Below are 19924 nucleotides of genomic sequence, written 5' to 3'. Positions count from 1 at the left end.
GTATTTATTACCACCACATGTTGACCAGGTAACCACCATGTTGACCATCTTTAGCATGGACCCTTGGCTCCTCCCACCATCTTGGAATTGGGAATGAAGGCCTAATAATCACTACTTTTCTGTTTAATAACTCTGCTATCGTGCATAGTAGTAGAATAAGAGTATCTCCCGCCTAGGCTGCTATAAGGATGGGGTTGCCTCCCTTCAGACACTCTGCCTATAATTGAAACCTAGGGCTTAGCATTACAGAGGGAAAGAGGAGTGAGGAGGATTGTACTGTGTACATACATATCACTTCTATCAGCATGCTTCGTATAATTCAATACAACCGATTGGCTACTTGTATTGCTTCCCCCTCTCCCGGTTGGACATCTGCAGTCAAGGGACCAAAAGAGGTCAAAACTACATCACATTCAGATACTTGCACTTCTAGTATTTGAAAAATACATTTAATGATGTATTAATGATTACAGAGATGCAATCGGTTGTCTGGAGTTCACACTTTAGGTCATATGGTACAAGTACAAATGTCTGGTTTTATGGCTCTGTGTTTGTTTCTTTGTTTTTGTGGTTTTTAAGGATTTGGAAGCATGCATATCTTGATGATTGGATTCTTTATTAAGTATTTAAATTTAGTTGACATACTGTATATTTGATTTTTTGCTTTTGAAAGATGTTCTCTTACACTATAAGTAGGATTTTAAAATGTTATATTACTTTTTTCAACTTTGCCAAATCAAAAAGTGATGTATCATTTGCATAACTTTCCACATTTTGTGATGTCTTAAAATAAAAGAGTTTTTATATATTTCTTTGACTGTGCAGATAGACTTTTGTATTCAGTTCCGGCCTACAGAGAATTATAAAGCATTTTGTAAGAAATATACAATATAAGAGACCATTATTTGAAATCAGTATGGCGAATATCTCCACAGCCACCGTGTATTTCCCTTTGGTGCTCAGATAGGCCGGGATCATGGCAATCCAGACACTGCAGAACACCAGCATGCTGAAGGTGATGTATTTGGCTTCATTAAAACTGTCCGGTAAAGTCCTGACAAAAAAAGCTATAATAAAACTGACAGCAGCCAGGATCCCCATATAACCCAGGACAGAGTAGAACCCGATAACTGACCCTTCATTACACTGAATGATGATCTTCTCCTGGTAGGAGTGTGTGTCCAATTCCTGGAAGGGAGGAGAGATGGAAAACCAACTAATACAGATTATAACCTGAATAGAAGAACAAGCTAAGACTATACAGGTGGGCAGTTTTACTCCAATCCATTTCCTCCACACGCTGTTGGGTTTGGTTGCTTTGAAGGCAATGCAAACCATGATAGTCTTGGCCAATACAGAAGATACGGCTATTGTAAAGAGAATTCCAAAAGAAATTTGGCGTAACAAGCAGGTTACATCCACAGGACAACCCAGGAAGAGGAACACACAGAGGAAACCCAACATGATGGAGACCAGGAGGACAAAGCTGAGGCTCTTGTTATTGGCTTTCACAACTGGTGTGTCCTGGTGTAAAATAAAAATGACGAGTACTAGAAGAGTCTTCCCAAAACACAACAGTGAGAAGGTTATAAAAACTAGTGAGAGCGTGTCATCAGTGAAGGAAAGAAATTCTACTTCCTTGGGAATACAGTGAGTTCTGTTCTCATTTGGCCATTCATGATCGGGACATTTCATGCAGTTTTCACTATCTGGAAAACAAAATAAAATCAATGAATACTGTGATCACTTACAGGATATCTTGTCTGGTTTATATATATTAATATAATCAAATATTAATATGCGTCAACATATCAAATCAACTATGTCGTTTATTTCTAGGTTACAATTCGGCCTTTTTAATGTTCTTTAGAGACAATACATACAAAAGAGCATAACCACAGTAATATTTCATAGGCATTACCTGTAATATTTGATATTTCTCCATATGAACACAGGACACAACTATGACAACAAGGGTGTATGGAAGAGCTGGGAACTTCCCGGTATCCTGGGAGACAACTTATTGAGCACTGAGATTTTGGAACCTAACAGAAAGCAACATGTTGTATGTTATACAGTATATATTTTATATTGGTTTTAGAAAACCAAGTTTTCAAATGTATAATTGACATTTTACAAGTGATGTAATCTCATCTCTATCCTAATTTCTCAGATAAAATCTCTTCTCCTATGGAGAGCAATTATTGTGCTGAGATTCTTCAACTTGTAAACCATCTGCTGACCGTGGACTTCAACAACGCTTTTTATTTTAATTTTAATTACACAAACTCTAAAACATTTTTTTCTGATTAGTAATGAAATGAATGTGTGTGATTTTTTTTTTTTTAAATATCATGTAATGCTTACACCTAACTAGATTTTAAAAGCCAACTTATTATCTTACATACTTGACTTCAGCTAATCATTTTTTGATATGTTACATATGTCATGCATGAATGAACTTGATTCATGAAATTATTCATTCAATAAAGAGATGACAACATAATATTATTTGTGTTTTTATAAGGTGAGACTGTCTTAAGTTTTATTTCTTAAGGCAGAACTTCTGGACGTCCATCAGAAAGTACTTGCGATGTTATTAATGGAACCCAAACACAAGCTGTGGCAAGGTGCAGTGCAAATGTACTTAATGCCACCACACATCTCTTCTGGCATAGCTTTGTGCACCATAAACAACTACACATTGGCATTATCCATCAGACCCCATATAACTTACGTCTCCTTACATGACAAATTAGATCTAAAATCAATTCTGGCTTCCTTACAAACCGGATGATCTCAGAGTAAACGGCTCCCTAGAAAGTGGGAATGAAATTGCCTTTCAGTCAGTCAGGATGGAAGGAGGCTTTAGACATGACCGTCATCTTTTTTTTTTTTGTAATTTTTTTATTTTTCAAAAAGAGATGTTACAGTTCAGTGGACAAAAAAGCACAACACAGCGTAAATGGATATAATAAAAACAAGAATAGAAATAAGTCATTTACAGAGTTAGGTGCCATAACAATAGTGTAATGCAACATTTCCCTTGGTTATACGATCTGCATAACATACATGTGAAAGAAATGGGTCATGTGAAAGGGCTGTCTGTATGCCCAACAGGAGAAGTTTCCTGAGAATGACCCTATTTACTCATTTAGACCGTATAACTATCACGACCAGACAGTGAATGAAACATTCTCAGCTGGTTAGGGGACCAGCGGAGTCCAGCTGTGGGATACAACCAAGGTGTGACACAAACCATGATATTCATCATATCTGACTAAACCTTCCCAGAACTGGAGAATTATAGAAGACAGAGACAAAGAAAGGGATGAGGGAAAAAAGAGGGGAAGGAGATCCAGCTAAAGGAAAGAATTGAAAAAAGAAGGGGGGGTGAGTAGAAGGGTAGAGACCAGTAAGTTAAAAAAGAAGGATGTATGAGAAGGGTAAAAAGGAGGAAGAAACGGTGGCGAAGCCCCCCGACCAGGCGGCGACCCCAATCCGGGAGTCATTCAGTCTGTGCCACCTCACGGAGGTATGTCTCGGAATAGATGAAGTGCTGCCAAGGACGCCATGTTTCCCGAAAGGCCTCCTCCCTACCGTACAGAGTGGCAGTGAGATCTTCCATGTCACGCAACTCATTGACCTTGACATACCACTGGGATTTCGTTGGTGGGGTCTCCGATCTCCAAGACAAGGGTATGCATGCCTTGGCTGCATTCAGTAGCTGGATAGTCATCTAGAGAGGTGCAGCAAGCATGCCCCAGGATACCCCTCAAAACTAACATTGGTCAGATGCCTGATCATGCGTGCCACCTCCTGCCAGTAGGGTTTAATTTTGGGGCAGTCCCAGAAAATGTGGAACATTGTTCCCTCTCCCACCCCACACCGCCAGCAGAGACTCGGGACCTGTGGAAAAAAACGGTGCAGAGTGGATGGAACTCTGTACCACCGAGTCACAATTTTATAACAGGTCTCTTGAACCCTGGTGGCCAAGGAAGATTTCTGGGCGAAATGTAAAATCTTTTCCCTCTGTGATTCATTGAAGCGAACTCCCAAGTCTTCCTCCCATTTAGAGAGGAAAGGGGGAATAAACCCCTCATCCGGGGAGATCAAGGAGGAATAGATTAAGGACAGGGAGTGGCGGGTAGGTTCTCTGCGGTGACATATTTGTTCCAACTCTGTAAGCGGACGCGAACTGCCCAGAGTCCGTGTACATCGGCGTAGGTAGTTACGCAGTTGGAGTCCACTCAAGAAATCCAGTGGTGGGCTGGAGTCTTCCAACCCAGCAGCTGCAGTGAGTTGGCCATTCAGTCCAAGAAAGTCGTGAAGGTGAGGCCACCTCCCCCCCGCCGACAGGGACTTATATATTGGACCCTGACAGCCGGGCAGGAAGTCTGGATTACCCAAAATTGGCACCGTGGGGGAGGGCAGCGGGGATAGCGAGGATTGTCGGAAGGTATCTCTAGGGACCTGAATTGTGCTTCCCAGGGTAGGGTGGTCAACAAGGGCTTTTGGTAGTGGAGTGGTGATCCAAGGCCAGCTCTTGGCTGTGCCGTCGGAGTCCTCCAACTCCATTGTTACCCACTGTTTTGCCTCCGCATGACAATGCCAATCGATCACCCTATTAAGGTGTGCTGCTCTGTAGTAGCCTTTCATTTCAGGGAGGCCAACCCTCCCCCCCCGTGCTTTGCCATATGGAGTATTTGCAGTTTAATGCGAGGCTTCCGGTGCGACCAGACAAATTGTCGAAATATTGAGTCATTTCGCTTGAAGAAAGAGTGTGGAAGGCGAATGGGGAGGGCTTGTAACAGATAGAGCACCCTCGGCAGTGCGGTCATCTTGATGGCGTTACATCGTCTGTACCAGGTTAAAGTAAGGGAGTGCCAATGATGTAAGTCCATTTTGAGACGATGAAGTAATGGAGCAAAATTCGCTTGACAGAGATTTGCAGGGTCAGGGGTAATTTCTACTCCTAAATAGGGGATAGTGTTAGTTGCCCAGTGAAATTGGTATTCTGAGCGCAGTTGACGTATTGTGTCCGAGCCCACCGTAATATTACGTAGGGAGGATTTGGTCATATTTATTTGAAAGAGGGATAGAGCCCCATATTCCTGAAGGGAGTGAAGTAACATAGGGAGCGAGGCAAGTGGGTCTGCCAAGAAGAAAATGAGGTCATTCGCAAAGGCAGCAACTTTATGAGCCCCAGAGGACTTGCGGTAACCAATAACACCCGGGTTTACCCTTATCCTACATAGAAAGGGTTCTAGGGTGAGTATAAAGATCAGCGGGGACAGAGGACAGCCCTGTCGGGTACCATTTCAAATGTTAAAGTAGCTCGACCTTGTCTCATTAATCTTCACCGCGGCTGTGGGATGGGAATAGAGAGACAGTATCCAGCTGAGCATCGAAGCGCGGAGACCAATATGCTCTAAGGTGGCCCATATAAATGACCAATCTACCCGGTCGAAAGCCTTTTCCGAGTCTGTTGACAGCAGGAGAAGGGGTCGCCGTGAGGTCCTAGCAGCATGTATAAGGTTAACCACCCTAATGGTGTTGTCACGGGGTTCTCGCTGAGGTACAAAGCCCGCTTGGTCTTTATGGATTAGGCTCGGTATATGTGGAAGCAACCTGTTCCCCAATATCTTGGCAAATAATTTCAGGTCAACGTTTAGGAGAGCTATCAGCCGATAGCTCCCACAACGCAGTAGATCCTTCCCCTGCTTTGGAATAAGGGATATGTAGGCTCTAAGGGTGTCTATGGGAAAGGAGTTGCCTTTTGTGATCGAGTTAAGTGCAGATACCAATGGTTTGGAGAGCATCTCAAAAAAGGTCTTATAATATGCTGGTGTAAGACCATCAGGCTTCAGTGCCACACGAACCAATGGGCATGGCCTGCACGGAACCCCCCGCGTCCCATTCCCCAGTGCATCAAGACCGGGACACCATCTTTCCTGTAAAGAAGATACTCTCCATAAACGGGTGGAAGAGCAAAGGCAAAAAAATCTGCAAGTATACATAACCTAGAAATAACACAAAAAGAAAAAATGAAACCCACAAAAACACATAACACAAAGCAGCCTGTATTTGTATCCCTGCCGGTTAGGCCCTGTTGTATCAAAACCTATGCAGATCAGCACACGACTCCCACCGGCGCATGAGGGGACAATCGACGGAGGTAAGGTCCGGCATCACATCCCAGAAGGGCCTCGAAGACGGGACCAAACGGAGTGCAATTAGGCATGATCCCAATATTGACAATCAAGGGATGTTAAATATGCCCCAAGGTAAGGAGCATAGGGTAGTGCACCGGACCCCTCCCAAGCAATCATCCGCCCCACCACCCATCACGGAGAAAAGCCAGGCCAGGGGAGCAGTGCGCAGACACACACAAGTCAAATCCTGTTGCGGTCTGCCAACACAGTGTGTACAATACACCCCCACCCCTCCCAGCGAAACCCAAAAAGAAAAACAAAAAAGAAAAAAAAAATCACTCAGAGTGGAGACGTCTTCTTCTGTGGGAGACATATTTGGCCAGTCAGTAGTGGAAAAAGTGAGAGAGAGCCCACAAAAACATGTCTCCTAGGTATAGTCAAGTTCTTGGCAGTCGACGGAAATGTTCCTGGGTGGGTCGCCAAACAGAGGGGAGGTGATAGAAGCTGTAGACAGATAATGCTGCAAAGTCTTACCAGTTCCTGTAGATTGGAGATCGATTAGTCCTCAGAGGATGTCGGATGCAGTCTGACGGCTTCTCGGTTTGGCGGGCGAGAACGTGAGCGTCTGATCCGTTGTTGCCTGGGTGTAGCTGGACCTGGTGTCTCCTGGGAAAGCAAAAAATCAAACCAGTTGGGCACATTGATCGTGGGTCTGGCAATGAAGTGGAACAGGTTGGCGAGCTGATCAGGTGTGCGGAGGTGAAATTCAGATCCTTGCTTTTTAACATTCAGGTGAAAGGGATGGCCCCAGCGGTAGGTGGCATCAGCTTTCCATATCACTTCCAACAGGGGCCGCATCAGCCCTCGCATAACACGTGTTTGCCTGGATACATCAGGAAAGATGCGTATGGAAGCCCCGTCAAAGTCAATCGAGCCCCTCTCCCAGGCTAGGCGCAAGATGTCCTCTTTAATTTAAAAAAGTGCACCCTGCACAGTACATCCCAGGGGAGATCAAGGTCAGCCGATATCCGCTGGGCGGGAGGAGGGGCCCTGGGACCCGGTATGCGGTGCACCCTATCCAGTTCCAAATCTGCGGTAGGTGGTTTGCCCAGAACCTGGTTTAAAATAGCAACAACAGTGGAACGGAGATCTGGGCCCATGGTGGCCTCTGGAATACCTCTGAGGCGTAGGTTGTTCCGCCTGCTCCTGTTTTCGCCGTCATCGAGCCGTAAGTGGACATCCACAAGATGGCGACGGAAAGCCTTATGCTCTGTCTCTAGGGATGTAATGCGGGCTTCAGTGGCTGTATTGGAGGATTCAATAACAGTTACCCTCTCCTCCACTGTATCTACTTGCTGCTTCAAGTCATGTAATTCTCTAGTGAGAGCATTAACAATTGAAGTTGCCATGGCGTTTAAGTCCTGCTTGGTGGGTAGGCCCAAAACTATGTCCCTTAGGGATCCCTCCACAAGGCTAATCATACCCCCTGTGCCCTCTGATGGCAATGGAGTGTCCGCAAATGGGTTAGCAGGGGACTATATGGGGGAGTGTGCCCTGTGTGGGAGAGGAGGAAAATCCTCCTCCGCTGCGGAGACAGCTGCCTGCGTGCCCTTCTTACTTGATGCGGCGGTACTCGCCTGAGGAACTCGTGGTGGTGCCATCTTGCTCCGGCCGGCCGGTGAGGAGATTTGCTGCTGTCTCAAGAAATAGTGAGAGATTTCGGGTCCCCTCCATTCCTCGGTGGCCGGCGGGTGTTTGCGGTCCCCTGGCATGTGAAGCTGGGTTGGTTGTTCAGTTCTACGGGTGGTTCTCTGCCCGTTCCAGTGCAGAGCTCCTGGCGGTGCGTCCTCACACTTCAATAGCTAAGCCACGCCCCCCACATGACCATCATCTGTTATAGTTCACCCTCAAAATTTCCTCCTATTGCCTTCTCCAGCAATTCAATTTTCTCCAACTACCCCTCTTCCCAGAGTTCCTCCAAAATATCCAAAGCCAACATTTCATTATAGCCTATTTCACTTCCTGACAGTGTTTTTGCTTCCCTAGCGTTATTTTCACCCATCATGGCATAATACATTTTCACAGTAAGATTTCTAATGATTTTTTTTTTTCAGATCCACAAACACCTCATATAGATGTAATGGGGGGAGGGGTTCAAGATGGAGCATAGGTACAATATTACGTAAGAAAAATTGTTTCCCCTCCTGTAAACCCAACTAGATACACTAAAGATCTTAATAGTTGAGTGACTGATTGCTAGATTTTTCCTTTTTTGGGTTCTCTCTCCTCCTTATCTGGTCCCACTCCTTCTTTTTCTTTTCACCCCCCACACTTGGGGATTTCCCCATTACAAAAGGTGATTGAGGTTGACTGATACATATGTCTGGCCCCCAAATCATTTGTAAAGCCTCGTATACTGTACATGGTTAGAGCATCTGATTCTTGTCAAAAGCGTGTGTGCAGGATTTTGTCTAGCATACAAACTATCCGCGAATTGATGACGTACTACGAGAGTATAAAGAGAAAGTTTGTTTCTCGAGCGCCACCCTTTGGGCCCCTTCTGCTAATTTCGTGTTAGTAGAAGTTTGGTGAGCGTTGGTTCGCAATTTTCAGATCTTACAAAACAAATGCCTTTTAAAATATGTTTGGCATAACTGCATCAGTATCACCAGCAAAGCAGCTTCATTATTATACTATTAAAGAAGATAAATATGTGCGCTGCATTTTCGACATTTCATCAATTGCCACTTCACGAATGTTAATTCTAGATTATGAATTTTAGTTTACAATAGTGGTCATCAACCCTGTCCTCAGGGCCCACTAGCAGACCAGGTTTGCAAGATAACTGAAGTACATCACAGGTGTTATCATTTGCTGCTCAGTGATTGCAGTATTCTATTCTGCATCTCCCCAAGGTAATACATAAAACCTGGCCTGTTAGTGGGCCCTGAGGACAGGGTTGATGACCACTGGTTTACAAGACCGAACTCTTCTGGGTCGTTCCTAGATTCCGATCATGCGTGTTTGTACTTTCGACTTTTGTGTGACGATTTCTGTACTGACCATCCAAAAATCGGACGTTGAGCTGTCCTTCATCAAAAATTTACTAGTCTGCTCATCCAGCTTTTGTCTGACGAAAAAGTGAAATCGGCTGTCTAAAGCACCGTACTAACGATCTGAAAATCCACAGACAGCTCGTCGTACAAATTTTCCCATCTGAGTTTTGTATAGTGTGTACGGGCCTTAAATGTGGTAGCTTCTTGTTCCCTGGTAGCGACCCTATGGGATTCACATAGATTTTTCTCCTCTCCAAGTGGAAGTTGCCATTGTCATTCCTAGGGGTTGGTCCATGTAGCTCACCATGGAGAGGCCTACCTAGTGGATGTACCCAAAGGGCATGTGACGTTAGTAACCATTGCCTCTATCCCCTCTGGTACCTCATTCTTGCCACTTGCAACCTTTTCATGCTGCATCTTGTATCCACACGCTTATTTTTATTTATATGTTTACTTTTATGTTTATTTGAAAACTTACCCTTGCCTTCAGTGCTTATCAATGATTCCTTGAATATATTACCATCAACCCACAAAGAATCAAAGTCAAAGTTTGGGAGGGATATATTTCTATTGCAACATAATTTGATTTAATGAGTTTGGTGTTGATCCTAATATTATTTATCAGTTGATCGTATGGTTTCCAGAAAGTCCACAGGAAACAGAAAGGGACTTAAGTCTCGTACACACGGTTCGATTGTTGGCAGGGGATTGTCTGTTGACAGACTGTTGTCCTAAAATCTCACCGTTAGTACGCTCCTTTTGACAATTGTTGTTCCATTTACCGGCCAACAAATGTTGGATGATAGGCTAGTAAATTTTTGTCGGACAACAGCTTGATGTCTTATTTTCGTATGGTCAGTACACAAATCACACAAAAGTCAAAAAGTACAAACACGCATGCTCGGAATCAATGCTCACCAAACACGATACTAGCAGAAGGGGCCCAAAGGGTGGCGCTCAAGAGCTGAAATTCCTCGTAGTACGTCACTATGTTTGTGTTTGTGGCACGACAATTGTGTAACGTTAGTATGCAAGACAAGATTCTGGCACATGCCCTTTTGATAAAAATCAGACGCTCGGTTGGCCAACAATCGCATCATGTGTACGAGGCTTAAGATCCTATACACACTATTAGATTTTCTGCAGATTTTCATCTTCAAATTTACCAAAACCATGTAGCACAAGGGTCTGTCTAATTGCATACAAATTGAAACTCTTATGCCCTGTACACACGATAGGATTTTCCGATAACAAAACTGTGGATTTTTTTTCAAAGGATGTTGGCTCAAACTTGTCTTGCATACACACGGTCACACAAATGTCAGAAATTATGAACGTCAAGAACGCGGTGACGTACAACATGTACAATGAGCCGAGAAAAATGAAGTTCAATAGCCCAGGGCCGATCCTAGGGTCACAGGCGCCTGGGTGCAGAAATATTTCTGGCGCCCCCACATGGGCGTGGTCATTTTAGTAACTCCTCCGCTTTACAAATATTTCTATGGCAACGACTCAACCACAGAGATGCTCCACCACGAAGTCTTCATTACCCTGGGATCCTTACAGGTACAATAAACAAAATACAGGAAGAGAAGCAAGAGTACTTTATTGGGACCTGGAGGGGGGCCTCTCTGATGGAGACAGAGAGCGCTTCTGTTAGAGAGTCTGTTAGAAAGAGCCCCCAGAAATACTACAGACATGATACAGGAGATGTTTAGAGACTGCGGACATAGTACAGGAGATGGTCAGAGACTGCAGACATACTACAGGAGATGATCAGAGACTGCAGACATAGTACACTAGATGATCAGAGACTGCAGACATACTACAGGAGATGGTCAGAGACTGCAGACATAGTACAGGAGATGGTCAGAGACTGCAGACATAGTACACTAGATGATCAGAGACCGCATACATAGTACAGGAGATGGTCAGAGACTACAGACATGGTACAGGAGATGGTCAGAGTCTGCAGACATGGTACAGGAGATGGTCAGAGACTGCAGACATAGTACAGGAGATGGTCAGAGACTGCAGACATAGTACACTAGATGATCAGAGACTGCAGACATAGTACACTAGATGAACAGAGACTGCATACATAGTACAGGAGATGATCAGAGACCGCATACATAGTACAGGAGATGGTCAGAGATTGCATACATAGTACAGGAGATGATCAGAGACCGCATACATAGTACAGGAGATGGTCAGAGACTCCAGACATAGTACAGGAGATGGCCAGAGACTGCAGACATAGTACAGGAGAGGGTCAGAGACTGCAGACATAGTACAGGAGAGGGTCAGAGACTGCAGACATAGTATAGGAGATGGTCAGAGACTGCAGACATGATATAGGAGATGGCCAGAGACTGCAGACATAGTACAGGAGAGGGTCAGAGACTGCAGACATAGTACAGGAGAGGGTCAGAGACTGCAGACATAGTATAGGAGATGGTCAGAGACTGCAGACATGATACAGGAGATGGTCCGAGACTACAGACATAATACAGGAGATGGACAGAGACTGCAGACATAGTACAGGAGATGATCCGAGACTGCAGACATAGTACACTAGATGATCAGAGACTGCAGACATAGTACAGGAGATGGTCAGAGACTGCAGACATAGTACAGGAGATGACCAGAGACTGCAGACATAGTACAGGAGAGGGTCAGAGACTGCAACCATAGTACAGGAGATGGTCAGAGACTGCAGACATGATATAGGAGACGGTTAGAGACTGCAGACCATGTACAGGAGCTGGTCAGAGACTACAGACATAGTACAGGAGACGGTCAGAGACTGCAGACATGGTACAGGAGATGGTCAGAGACTGCAGACATAGTAGAGGAGATGGTCAGAGACTGCAGACATAGTACAGGAGATGGTCAGAGACTGCAGACACAGTACAGGAGATAGTCAGAGACTGCAGACATGGTACAGGGGCTGATCAGAGACTACAGACATAGTACAGGAGATGGTCAGAGACTGCAGACATAATACAGGAGATGGTCAGAGACTGCAGACATAGTACAGGAGAGGGTCAGAGACTGCAGACATAATACAGGAGACGGTTAGAGACTGCAGACATAATACAGGAGATGGTCAGAGACTGCAGACATACTACAGGAGATGATCAGAGACTGCAGACATAGTACAGGAGATGGTCAGAGACTGCAGACATAATACAGGAGACGGTTAGAGACTGCAGACATAATACAGGAGATGGTCAGAGTCTGCAGACATACTAGAGGAGATGATCCGAGACTGCAGACTAAGGATGAGCTCTGGCGTGTTCGCAAGCTGCACGTGCAGAGCCCGCCTGGAAGACGGCAGTGCGCTGCGCTAATCACAAGCAGTGAGACATTTCCAGATCTCTGCAGCCGCAGACTGGGAAATGTCTCACTGCTTGTGATTAGCGCTGTGCAGTGCCAAGTTCCTGGCGGGCTCGGCACGTGCAGCTTGCGAACACGCCGGAGCTCATCCTTACTGCAGACATAGTACAGGAGATGGTCTATTAGACCCCTTTCACACTGGAGATATTTTTCAGATGCTTTCGTGTTAAAAATAGCACCTGGAAAAAGCCTTATCTGCAAATCCCAGTGTGAGAGCCTGAATGCTTTCACACTGGAGCAGAGCACGTCCAAAAAATTCCTGCAAGTAGCTTCTTTGAGGCGCTTTAGGAGCAGTGTATACACCGCTCCTAAAGCACCCTTGTCCATTGAAATCAATGGGCAGTGCCTGCAAAGCGCCTCCGCAGTTGCGCCTTTGAACCCTTTAGTGGGGGTTAAATGTACCTCTAGAGCGACGTTAAAGGGCCACTAAAAGTAGCAGCGCATTACCGCCGATGCCCCTGCACTGTCAGTGTGAAAGGCCTCTTAGTACATCTCATTAAACAACACATCTGTAAATGAACTACTGAGGTGCAGGAAGGGACAGGGGCTGTGTATCCTATTGTAATTTATCATACCATAAAACATCTCTTAGCAGGGGCAGCCCAGAGCACATGTAAAGGTGTGCAAGGGATGCCATTCCTACACACAGCACACTGACTCACCTCGGTTCTCTCTCCGTGCAGCCCGAGATAGAGATGGGAGGGGGGGGCATTCTAACTGGCGTTGGTAGAGACAGTGCGGGATCCCAGTGTGAGGAATTCATTCCCGCACATCAGCAGCCACTGACTATAACACTGGTGTCAGGAAGAGGAGCCCCCCTCCCCCGAGCACTGCCAGGCTGGACGGGCTGCCCTATGCTCACACTGGAGTTCTGGACGGACACTCACAAGGAGAGAAGGAGGGAGGGGAGAAGTCTGGCTCTTCGGCGCCCCCACCTCTGCAGGCGCCTGGGTGCAAAGCACCCTTCGCACCCTGGGTAGGATCGGCCCTGCAATAGCCAGTGCGGCTCTTCTTGTTGATTCCAAGCATGAATGGACTTTTGTGCATCGGACTTATGTGCACATGCTCGGAATTTCCGACAACAAGTTTTGTTGTCGGAAAATTTGAGAACCTGCTCTCAAACATTTGTTGACGGAAATTCCGACAACAAATGTTCTATGGAGCTTTCACACGGTCGGACTTTCCGACAACAAGCTCACATCCAACATTTGTTGTCGGAAAATCCTATCGTGTGTGCGGGGCATTATGGTTTGACCTCATATTATATGGTTTTGGTAAATCTGACAAAAATTTGCAGAAAATTTAATCGTGTGCATGGGGTCTTAGAGAGAAATGCTGGAGAAAAGACATACATACATAGACTTACATAATTCTTGCTATACCTTGGGAAAAGAAGAGTCCTTGCTGGGAGGTAATAGTTCTGATAGTTGATAGTTATGATATGAATGACCCACATTTTTAAGATTTTTTTCTGTAGGACCTTAGAGAATCTCATATACCGGCTTATATTCGGGTCGGCTTATACTCGAGTATATAAGGTAGCTTTACCTGATTTTTCTTACTTTTCCATTTAATTAAAGTAGAATTAATTACAAGTTTCCAATAATCAAACCCATCACTAAGGAAATTCCCGACAGATCTTGTAAACAAACTCCCATTAACAAAAACATGGTTCTGAATGGTGAACTGTATAGAAAGGTCTTTATTTCCTTTATTACCGACATTATCATTTGATATCATTTTTGAGCACAAGTTCAACTGCAGAGTAAAAACATTCCATAATATATTATATATCACGGTTACTGAATTACTACATTTAAGTAGCTGCAAACCCAATTACTAAAATATGTTTACTATTCATTTCATTTTCAAAACTCATTTTCAATATATATATATATATATATATCTATATATATATATATATATCTATATATATATATATATATAGATATATATATATATATATATATCTATATATATATATGTAGGAAGGCCAGTATGGTGGCCTGAATTTATGGGAGGAGCCCGGGGGGTATTTAAGCAGCCCGCTCACCTGTGGTGCTTGTCGGTTTCCTGTGCGCGATATACGTCACTAGGCCGACTATTCGAATACCAGCGTCCGCAAGTTCTTGCCTCGCAAGTTCCCGTATTCGTTGTTTCCGTGCTCAAGACTTTCGAAGTCCGTGTTACCGTTTTTGTAGCTTCGTACCACGCGTCTGGCTTGGCTGTCGCAGGTAGGGTCCCGTCGGACTTTTGTTTTTTACGTTTCGATATCATGTCACTAAACCGTGATTTCAACTTACGAATCACTCGCATTTCACAACGTAACCGCAATGTATATCACTCGTACTATCGTTATGTTACCGTTCGCGTTACCCGAGAAACCACCGCGACGCAGACGTCGCTTCATTTCTAGCATGTCGGAATTATGAAATATGCGTCTGTAGACAGCCATAGCGAGTCGCAATTCGCAAATCTATCGAATCAAGTCAGTTCGATACCAATCATTTCTCATTTCTGAAACATTTCTAAAAAACTCATTTCTAACATTTCAAATCATTTCAATCATTTCTCATTTCAGTCACCTATCGCGCTCCGATTCGAATCCAGTCGCACCTAAAAGATGCACCGATTCGCTCCGGTGTGCCCCAGTAGACACGGCCTCATTTCAGTACATGCTCCAGAGTCACGTTATTATCAGTCATTCGTACCTCCGTCATGGTTATCATTTCATTACCACGTATCACGTTCCGACATGAATTCAGTCGCATGGAAATGCACCGATTCACCTCGGCGTGCCCCAGGATTGGCCACATTTCAGTACATGCTCCGGAGTCCGATTCGTAGTCAGTCGCTACAACAGCACGACCGATTCGCGCCTCCGTCATGGCAAACGATATGTTACACCTGCACTTACCGCGCTCCGCTTCGAATCCAGTCGCATCCTCCATGCACCGATTCGTTACGGCGTGCCCCAGGGCTCGGCCTCATTTCTGAAACATGCTCCAGAGTCCGGATCATAGCTAGTCGCAGATATCGGGCGACTGATCCGCATCTCTGTCATGCCATTACTACCATTTCACTCCCACAGCGCATCACCGTTTCGAAACCAGTCGCATCTGAGATGCACCGATTCGTCACGGAATGCCTCACTTGTTTCGGCCGTATCCATACCTATACCAGAGCTCGGTTCGTTGCCAGTCGCAAAATACGGCACAACCAATTCGAGCCTCGGTCAAGGTAAACATTTCTCTCATTTCATTTCATACTGCGCTCCGATTCGAATCCAGATGCATCGAACAGGCACCGATTCGTCCCGGTGTGCACCAATGTTTTTCAGTTGCCTCATTTCAGTACATGCTCCAGAGCCCGGTTCACGGTCGGATCAGTCACGACACGACCGGGCCGGGCCTCTGTCATGGAGTTCACTCATTTCATAATCAAGGCAAACATTTCAAATCATTTCATTGTCTCAAAGATTGCAAGCACCATGCAAATCGTTGCTTCAAGTTAGTTAAGCAATCCCTTCACGAATTATCACCTTTCATTTTCCTCTAGGTCAGTCAAAGTTCAGTAGGTCCACCCTGCACCAGGTTGGACGATATCCCCCCAGGTAAAAAAAAAAAAAAAAAAATGGGAGAATAAGTCGGGTAAGTATGACTCAGGGGATCAAAGAAAAACTTGAAATTCATGTCACCCCCAATAGGTTACAGTCAACTGGAAAATAAGAGCTCAAGACAGGAGATTCTCACCAGATCAACTATGTCTCAGGCCGGCAGCGAAGACTTCACGGCCCCCCTGTCACCTTCCCCAGTCTCAGAGAGCGGCAGCGTGCAGTCCCTCAGGGGATGGACTATCCCCAAACTGACGGCAGAGCTCAGATGCAGAGGTGTCCCCTTCCCCGCCACAGCGAGGAAAGGTGAGCTCTTCAAACTCCTCTTCCCCCCACCAGCAGCAGGGCCCAGTACCCAACAGGCATCCCTCCAGTCAATATCATCAGCTATCTCACAATTACACACGATGGTGTCATCCTTGTCTACCTCGGTTACAGACGTCCAAACCAGGGTGGCACTCCTGGAGGCTCGACCGGCCACGGCTGTCCCCGACCTAATCGCAACTCAAACCTTGACACCCCTTCCTGCAGGTACCTCAGGCTGGAGCCCCATTGTCTACCCCTCCCATTTGGTCCCAACCAGTATCAGAAAGGACATTTTGGACGGCAGGGACATCAACCTGGCCTCTCTCCTTATTTCTGTGCACGATCTGGCAGAAAATAAGGCCTACTCCTGGGGTGACATATCGGTGGTCCTTAAAGCCAAAGACCCCAGATTGAACCGCAAGTTATCGGTCCCAGAATTTACCCTGGCCTTTGGCATGCTCAGAGACGTCCTATGCTCAGCCACCCCCAGCAGATGGGAAGAGCTGGACTTATATCTCCATACGGTAGTAGACTTGGGCTACAAGTATGGAGGATTTGCATTTTATGACTACCACCGTTCTTTTTCCGCTAAGGCCGCCGCCAGACTCACACAGTTCCAGACTACGACAAATTGGAGTCTCATGGACACAGAGCTCTTCTGTCGCCACTTTGCCGGCTTACGCTCACCTCTGTGTGCGATTTGTCAGTCCTCCACCCACACTGCCACCTGGTGCGCCAATGCGGCGATCAGACGGCCCTTCGAGTTTCCCTCTACCTCAGGTACAATTCAGGGTCAGTCGCCCCCTGAACAAACGCCTCAGGTGGACAAATTCGGACGCCCAGTCCGAACCATGGGAGGGGCAGCCATCTGTAATAACTACAACTACGGGTCCTGCAACTTCAGCCAGTGCCGCCTACTCCACATCTGCACCTTATGCCAAAGAGCACACCCAAAAAACTTGTGCGAAGTCAAACAACACAAGAGGGCATGACTAAGCCGGATCAACTTCTTATGGTTAGGACTGTACCTCACCTCACATCCCATCCCTTCCCTGGCCACCTACCTTATCCAGGGCTTCACAGCAGGCTTTCACACCGGCCTCATTTCACTTCCCCACAGTACTCACGAATGTGCCAATCTCCGTTCAGCAGCCATTGACGAACAAGCCATAGATCAGCTCTTACAAACAGAGGTAGATCGAGAGTTCGTTATAGGCCCTTTCACTCGCCCCCCTTTCAGCACATGGAGAGTCAGCCCTATTGGGCTTGTCAAGGGCAAGTTCACAAATAAATTGCGTTTGGTGTACGACCTGTCTGCGCCTCATTCTTCCCACATCCCCAGTCTCAATTCCCTGATACCCTCCGAAGAATTTTCCCTAAAATATTCCTCTGTCGACATGGCAATACAAGCAATCGTCAAAGCAGGTACAGGTGCCTGGCTCTCCAAAGCCGACATCTCGGATGCCTTCAAGCTCCTGCCCATCCACCCATCCCTTTGGTGCTGGCATGGCATCAAGTGGAAGGAGGCATATTATTTTGCCACTAAATTAACCTTCGGTTCGAAGAGTAGTCCTTGGCTCTTCGACACGTTCGCTCAGTCCCTTGTTTGGATACTCTTACACAAGGGTCAATGCCAAGCAGTCATCCATTACCTGGATGACTTTCTACTAATAGAACCTCCCAGCAAGCCCCCAGGAGACCTCGACAAACTCAGAGTGATATTTGGAAACCTCAATGTTCCCATCGCCGAGCACAAAGTCGACGGCCCAGCACACATCATCACCTTTCTCGGGGTCAGCTTGGATACCTGCGCTATGCAAGCCAGTCTCCCCCTCGACAAACTAACCCGCATTAGGGCGGTCCTTCACGAGTTTACACACACCAAGGGCTGTACCAAAAAGCAGTTGCAGTCTCTCCTGGGAATGCTTAATTTCGCCATGCGAATTATTCCACAAGGCCGCACCTTTGTATCACGCCTGCTTAGATTCCTGCCAGAAACTCAGGACCCCGATCAGATCTTAAATCTAGATTCCGCGGCTATAGCGGACCTATCTATGTGGGAGGAATTCTTGTCCGCCTGGAATGGCATATCCCTATTTATACCCATGGTTTCGCCCCGGTCACCCCAGGTGGTGACGGACGCTGCAGCCTCCACAGGTTTTGCGGCAATTTTTGGCCACCATTGGTTTTCAGGACCCTGGCCTCAACAGATTCTGTTGATACCCGGCTTTACTCAAACATCTTCCCTTTTTGAACTTTATCCCATAGTGGCAGCTGCACAGCTCTGGGGCCACCACTGGACAGGACAAACCGTAGCCTTCACCACCGACAACCAGGCCACAGCAGACATCATCAACAAAGGCAGGTCCAAGTCCCTAACAGTCATGTCCTTCCTGCACAGATTGGTACAACTGTCTTTACAGCATCAGTTTAACATACACTGTGCATTTATTCCCGGCAGATACAATTTAGCTGCTGACGCACTGTCACGTTTTAATTATACCTCCTTTTTTGAACAGGTTCCCGAAGCCGAACCAATGTCGGCCCCTATCCCTGTCTGGTCACAACTGACCCTGGACTAGTTCAACATTTACACGGAGCAACGCAACTCATCAATCATTCACTCTCGCACAACACACTCAAAGCCTACCAGACAGCTTGGAAGGCGTTCAATAAGTTCCTCACATCCTGCCGTAAAGGACCAACAGATGTCAAACAGGTACTGGCCTTCACTGCGCACTGTCACACGCAGCTGGCCTTATCCTACAATACCATTCGGCTATATCTAGCCGGCATCCAACATTTCTTGACGCTTGAAGACCCCACGAAATCTTCACTGTTCTCATCACACGCTATACGAGCCATCCTAAGGGGCATTTAGAAACAACAACCAGTCATCAGCACCAAGCGCTTACCCATTACGGGGCCCATCTTTAGGGACATGTCAACTATTCTGGCTACTTCGCCATTCGGTCTGCTCCCCAGCACGGTCTTACAAGCAGCCATATATTTAGCTTACTATGGGTTCTTGCGACCTGGTGAATTCCCCTCTAACAAACCCACAGACCAAGTACTATGCAGACGGCACTTGCTTCCATACCAAGACCATTTCATCCTGCACCTCGAGGTCTCTAAAACCCAGCAAATGGGCTCAGGAGTGAACATTCACCTCTACAAAACCAACAACAGCTGGTGTCCAGTCGCGGTACTCAACCGACTCCGGTCACTCCTGCCTGAGCAACCAGACACCAGTCCCCTTCTACCATTCCCAGTTAAACCCTTAAGCGCCTCTCAGTTTGTGAAACACATAAGGATACTTCTCCGTAATCTTCACCTTGACCCTAGTCAGTATTCCGGACACTCCTTTCGCATCGGAGCAGCCTCCGCAGCATCCC

The 19924-nt window shown here is 46.1% G+C and overlaps 1 protein-coding gene across 1 annotated transcript in view; it reads right to left on the bottom strand.

Moving 5' to 3' along the window:
• Positions 1 to 793: 793 nt before the first annotated feature.
• The window catches only part of LOC141112919 (vomeronasal type-2 receptor 26-like), a 54302-nt gene continuing 35171 nt past the window's right edge, over positions 794 to 19924 (bottom strand). The window contains exons 4-6 of the mRNA XM_073606025.1: positions 14159 to 14368; positions 1922 to 2045; positions 794 to 1709 (exon numbers count right to left, since the gene is read on the bottom strand). Of these exons, the coding sequence (XP_073462126.1) occupies positions 802 to 1709; positions 1922 to 2045; positions 14159 to 14368 (1242 nt within the window). The 3' untranslated portion in view covers positions 794 to 801. The remainder of the gene's footprint in view (positions 1710 to 1921; positions 2046 to 14158; positions 14369 to 19924) is intronic.

This window comes from Aquarana catesbeiana, linkage group LG11 (assembly GCF_042186555.1).
Source record: "Aquarana catesbeiana isolate 2022-GZ linkage group LG11, ASM4218655v1, whole genome shotgun sequence".
Lineage (NCBI taxonomy): Eukaryota > Metazoa > Chordata > Amphibia > Anura > Ranidae > Aquarana > Aquarana catesbeiana.
Note: the sequence above shows the minus strand (reverse complement) of the source record. Positions and strands in the feature narration are given on the sequence as shown.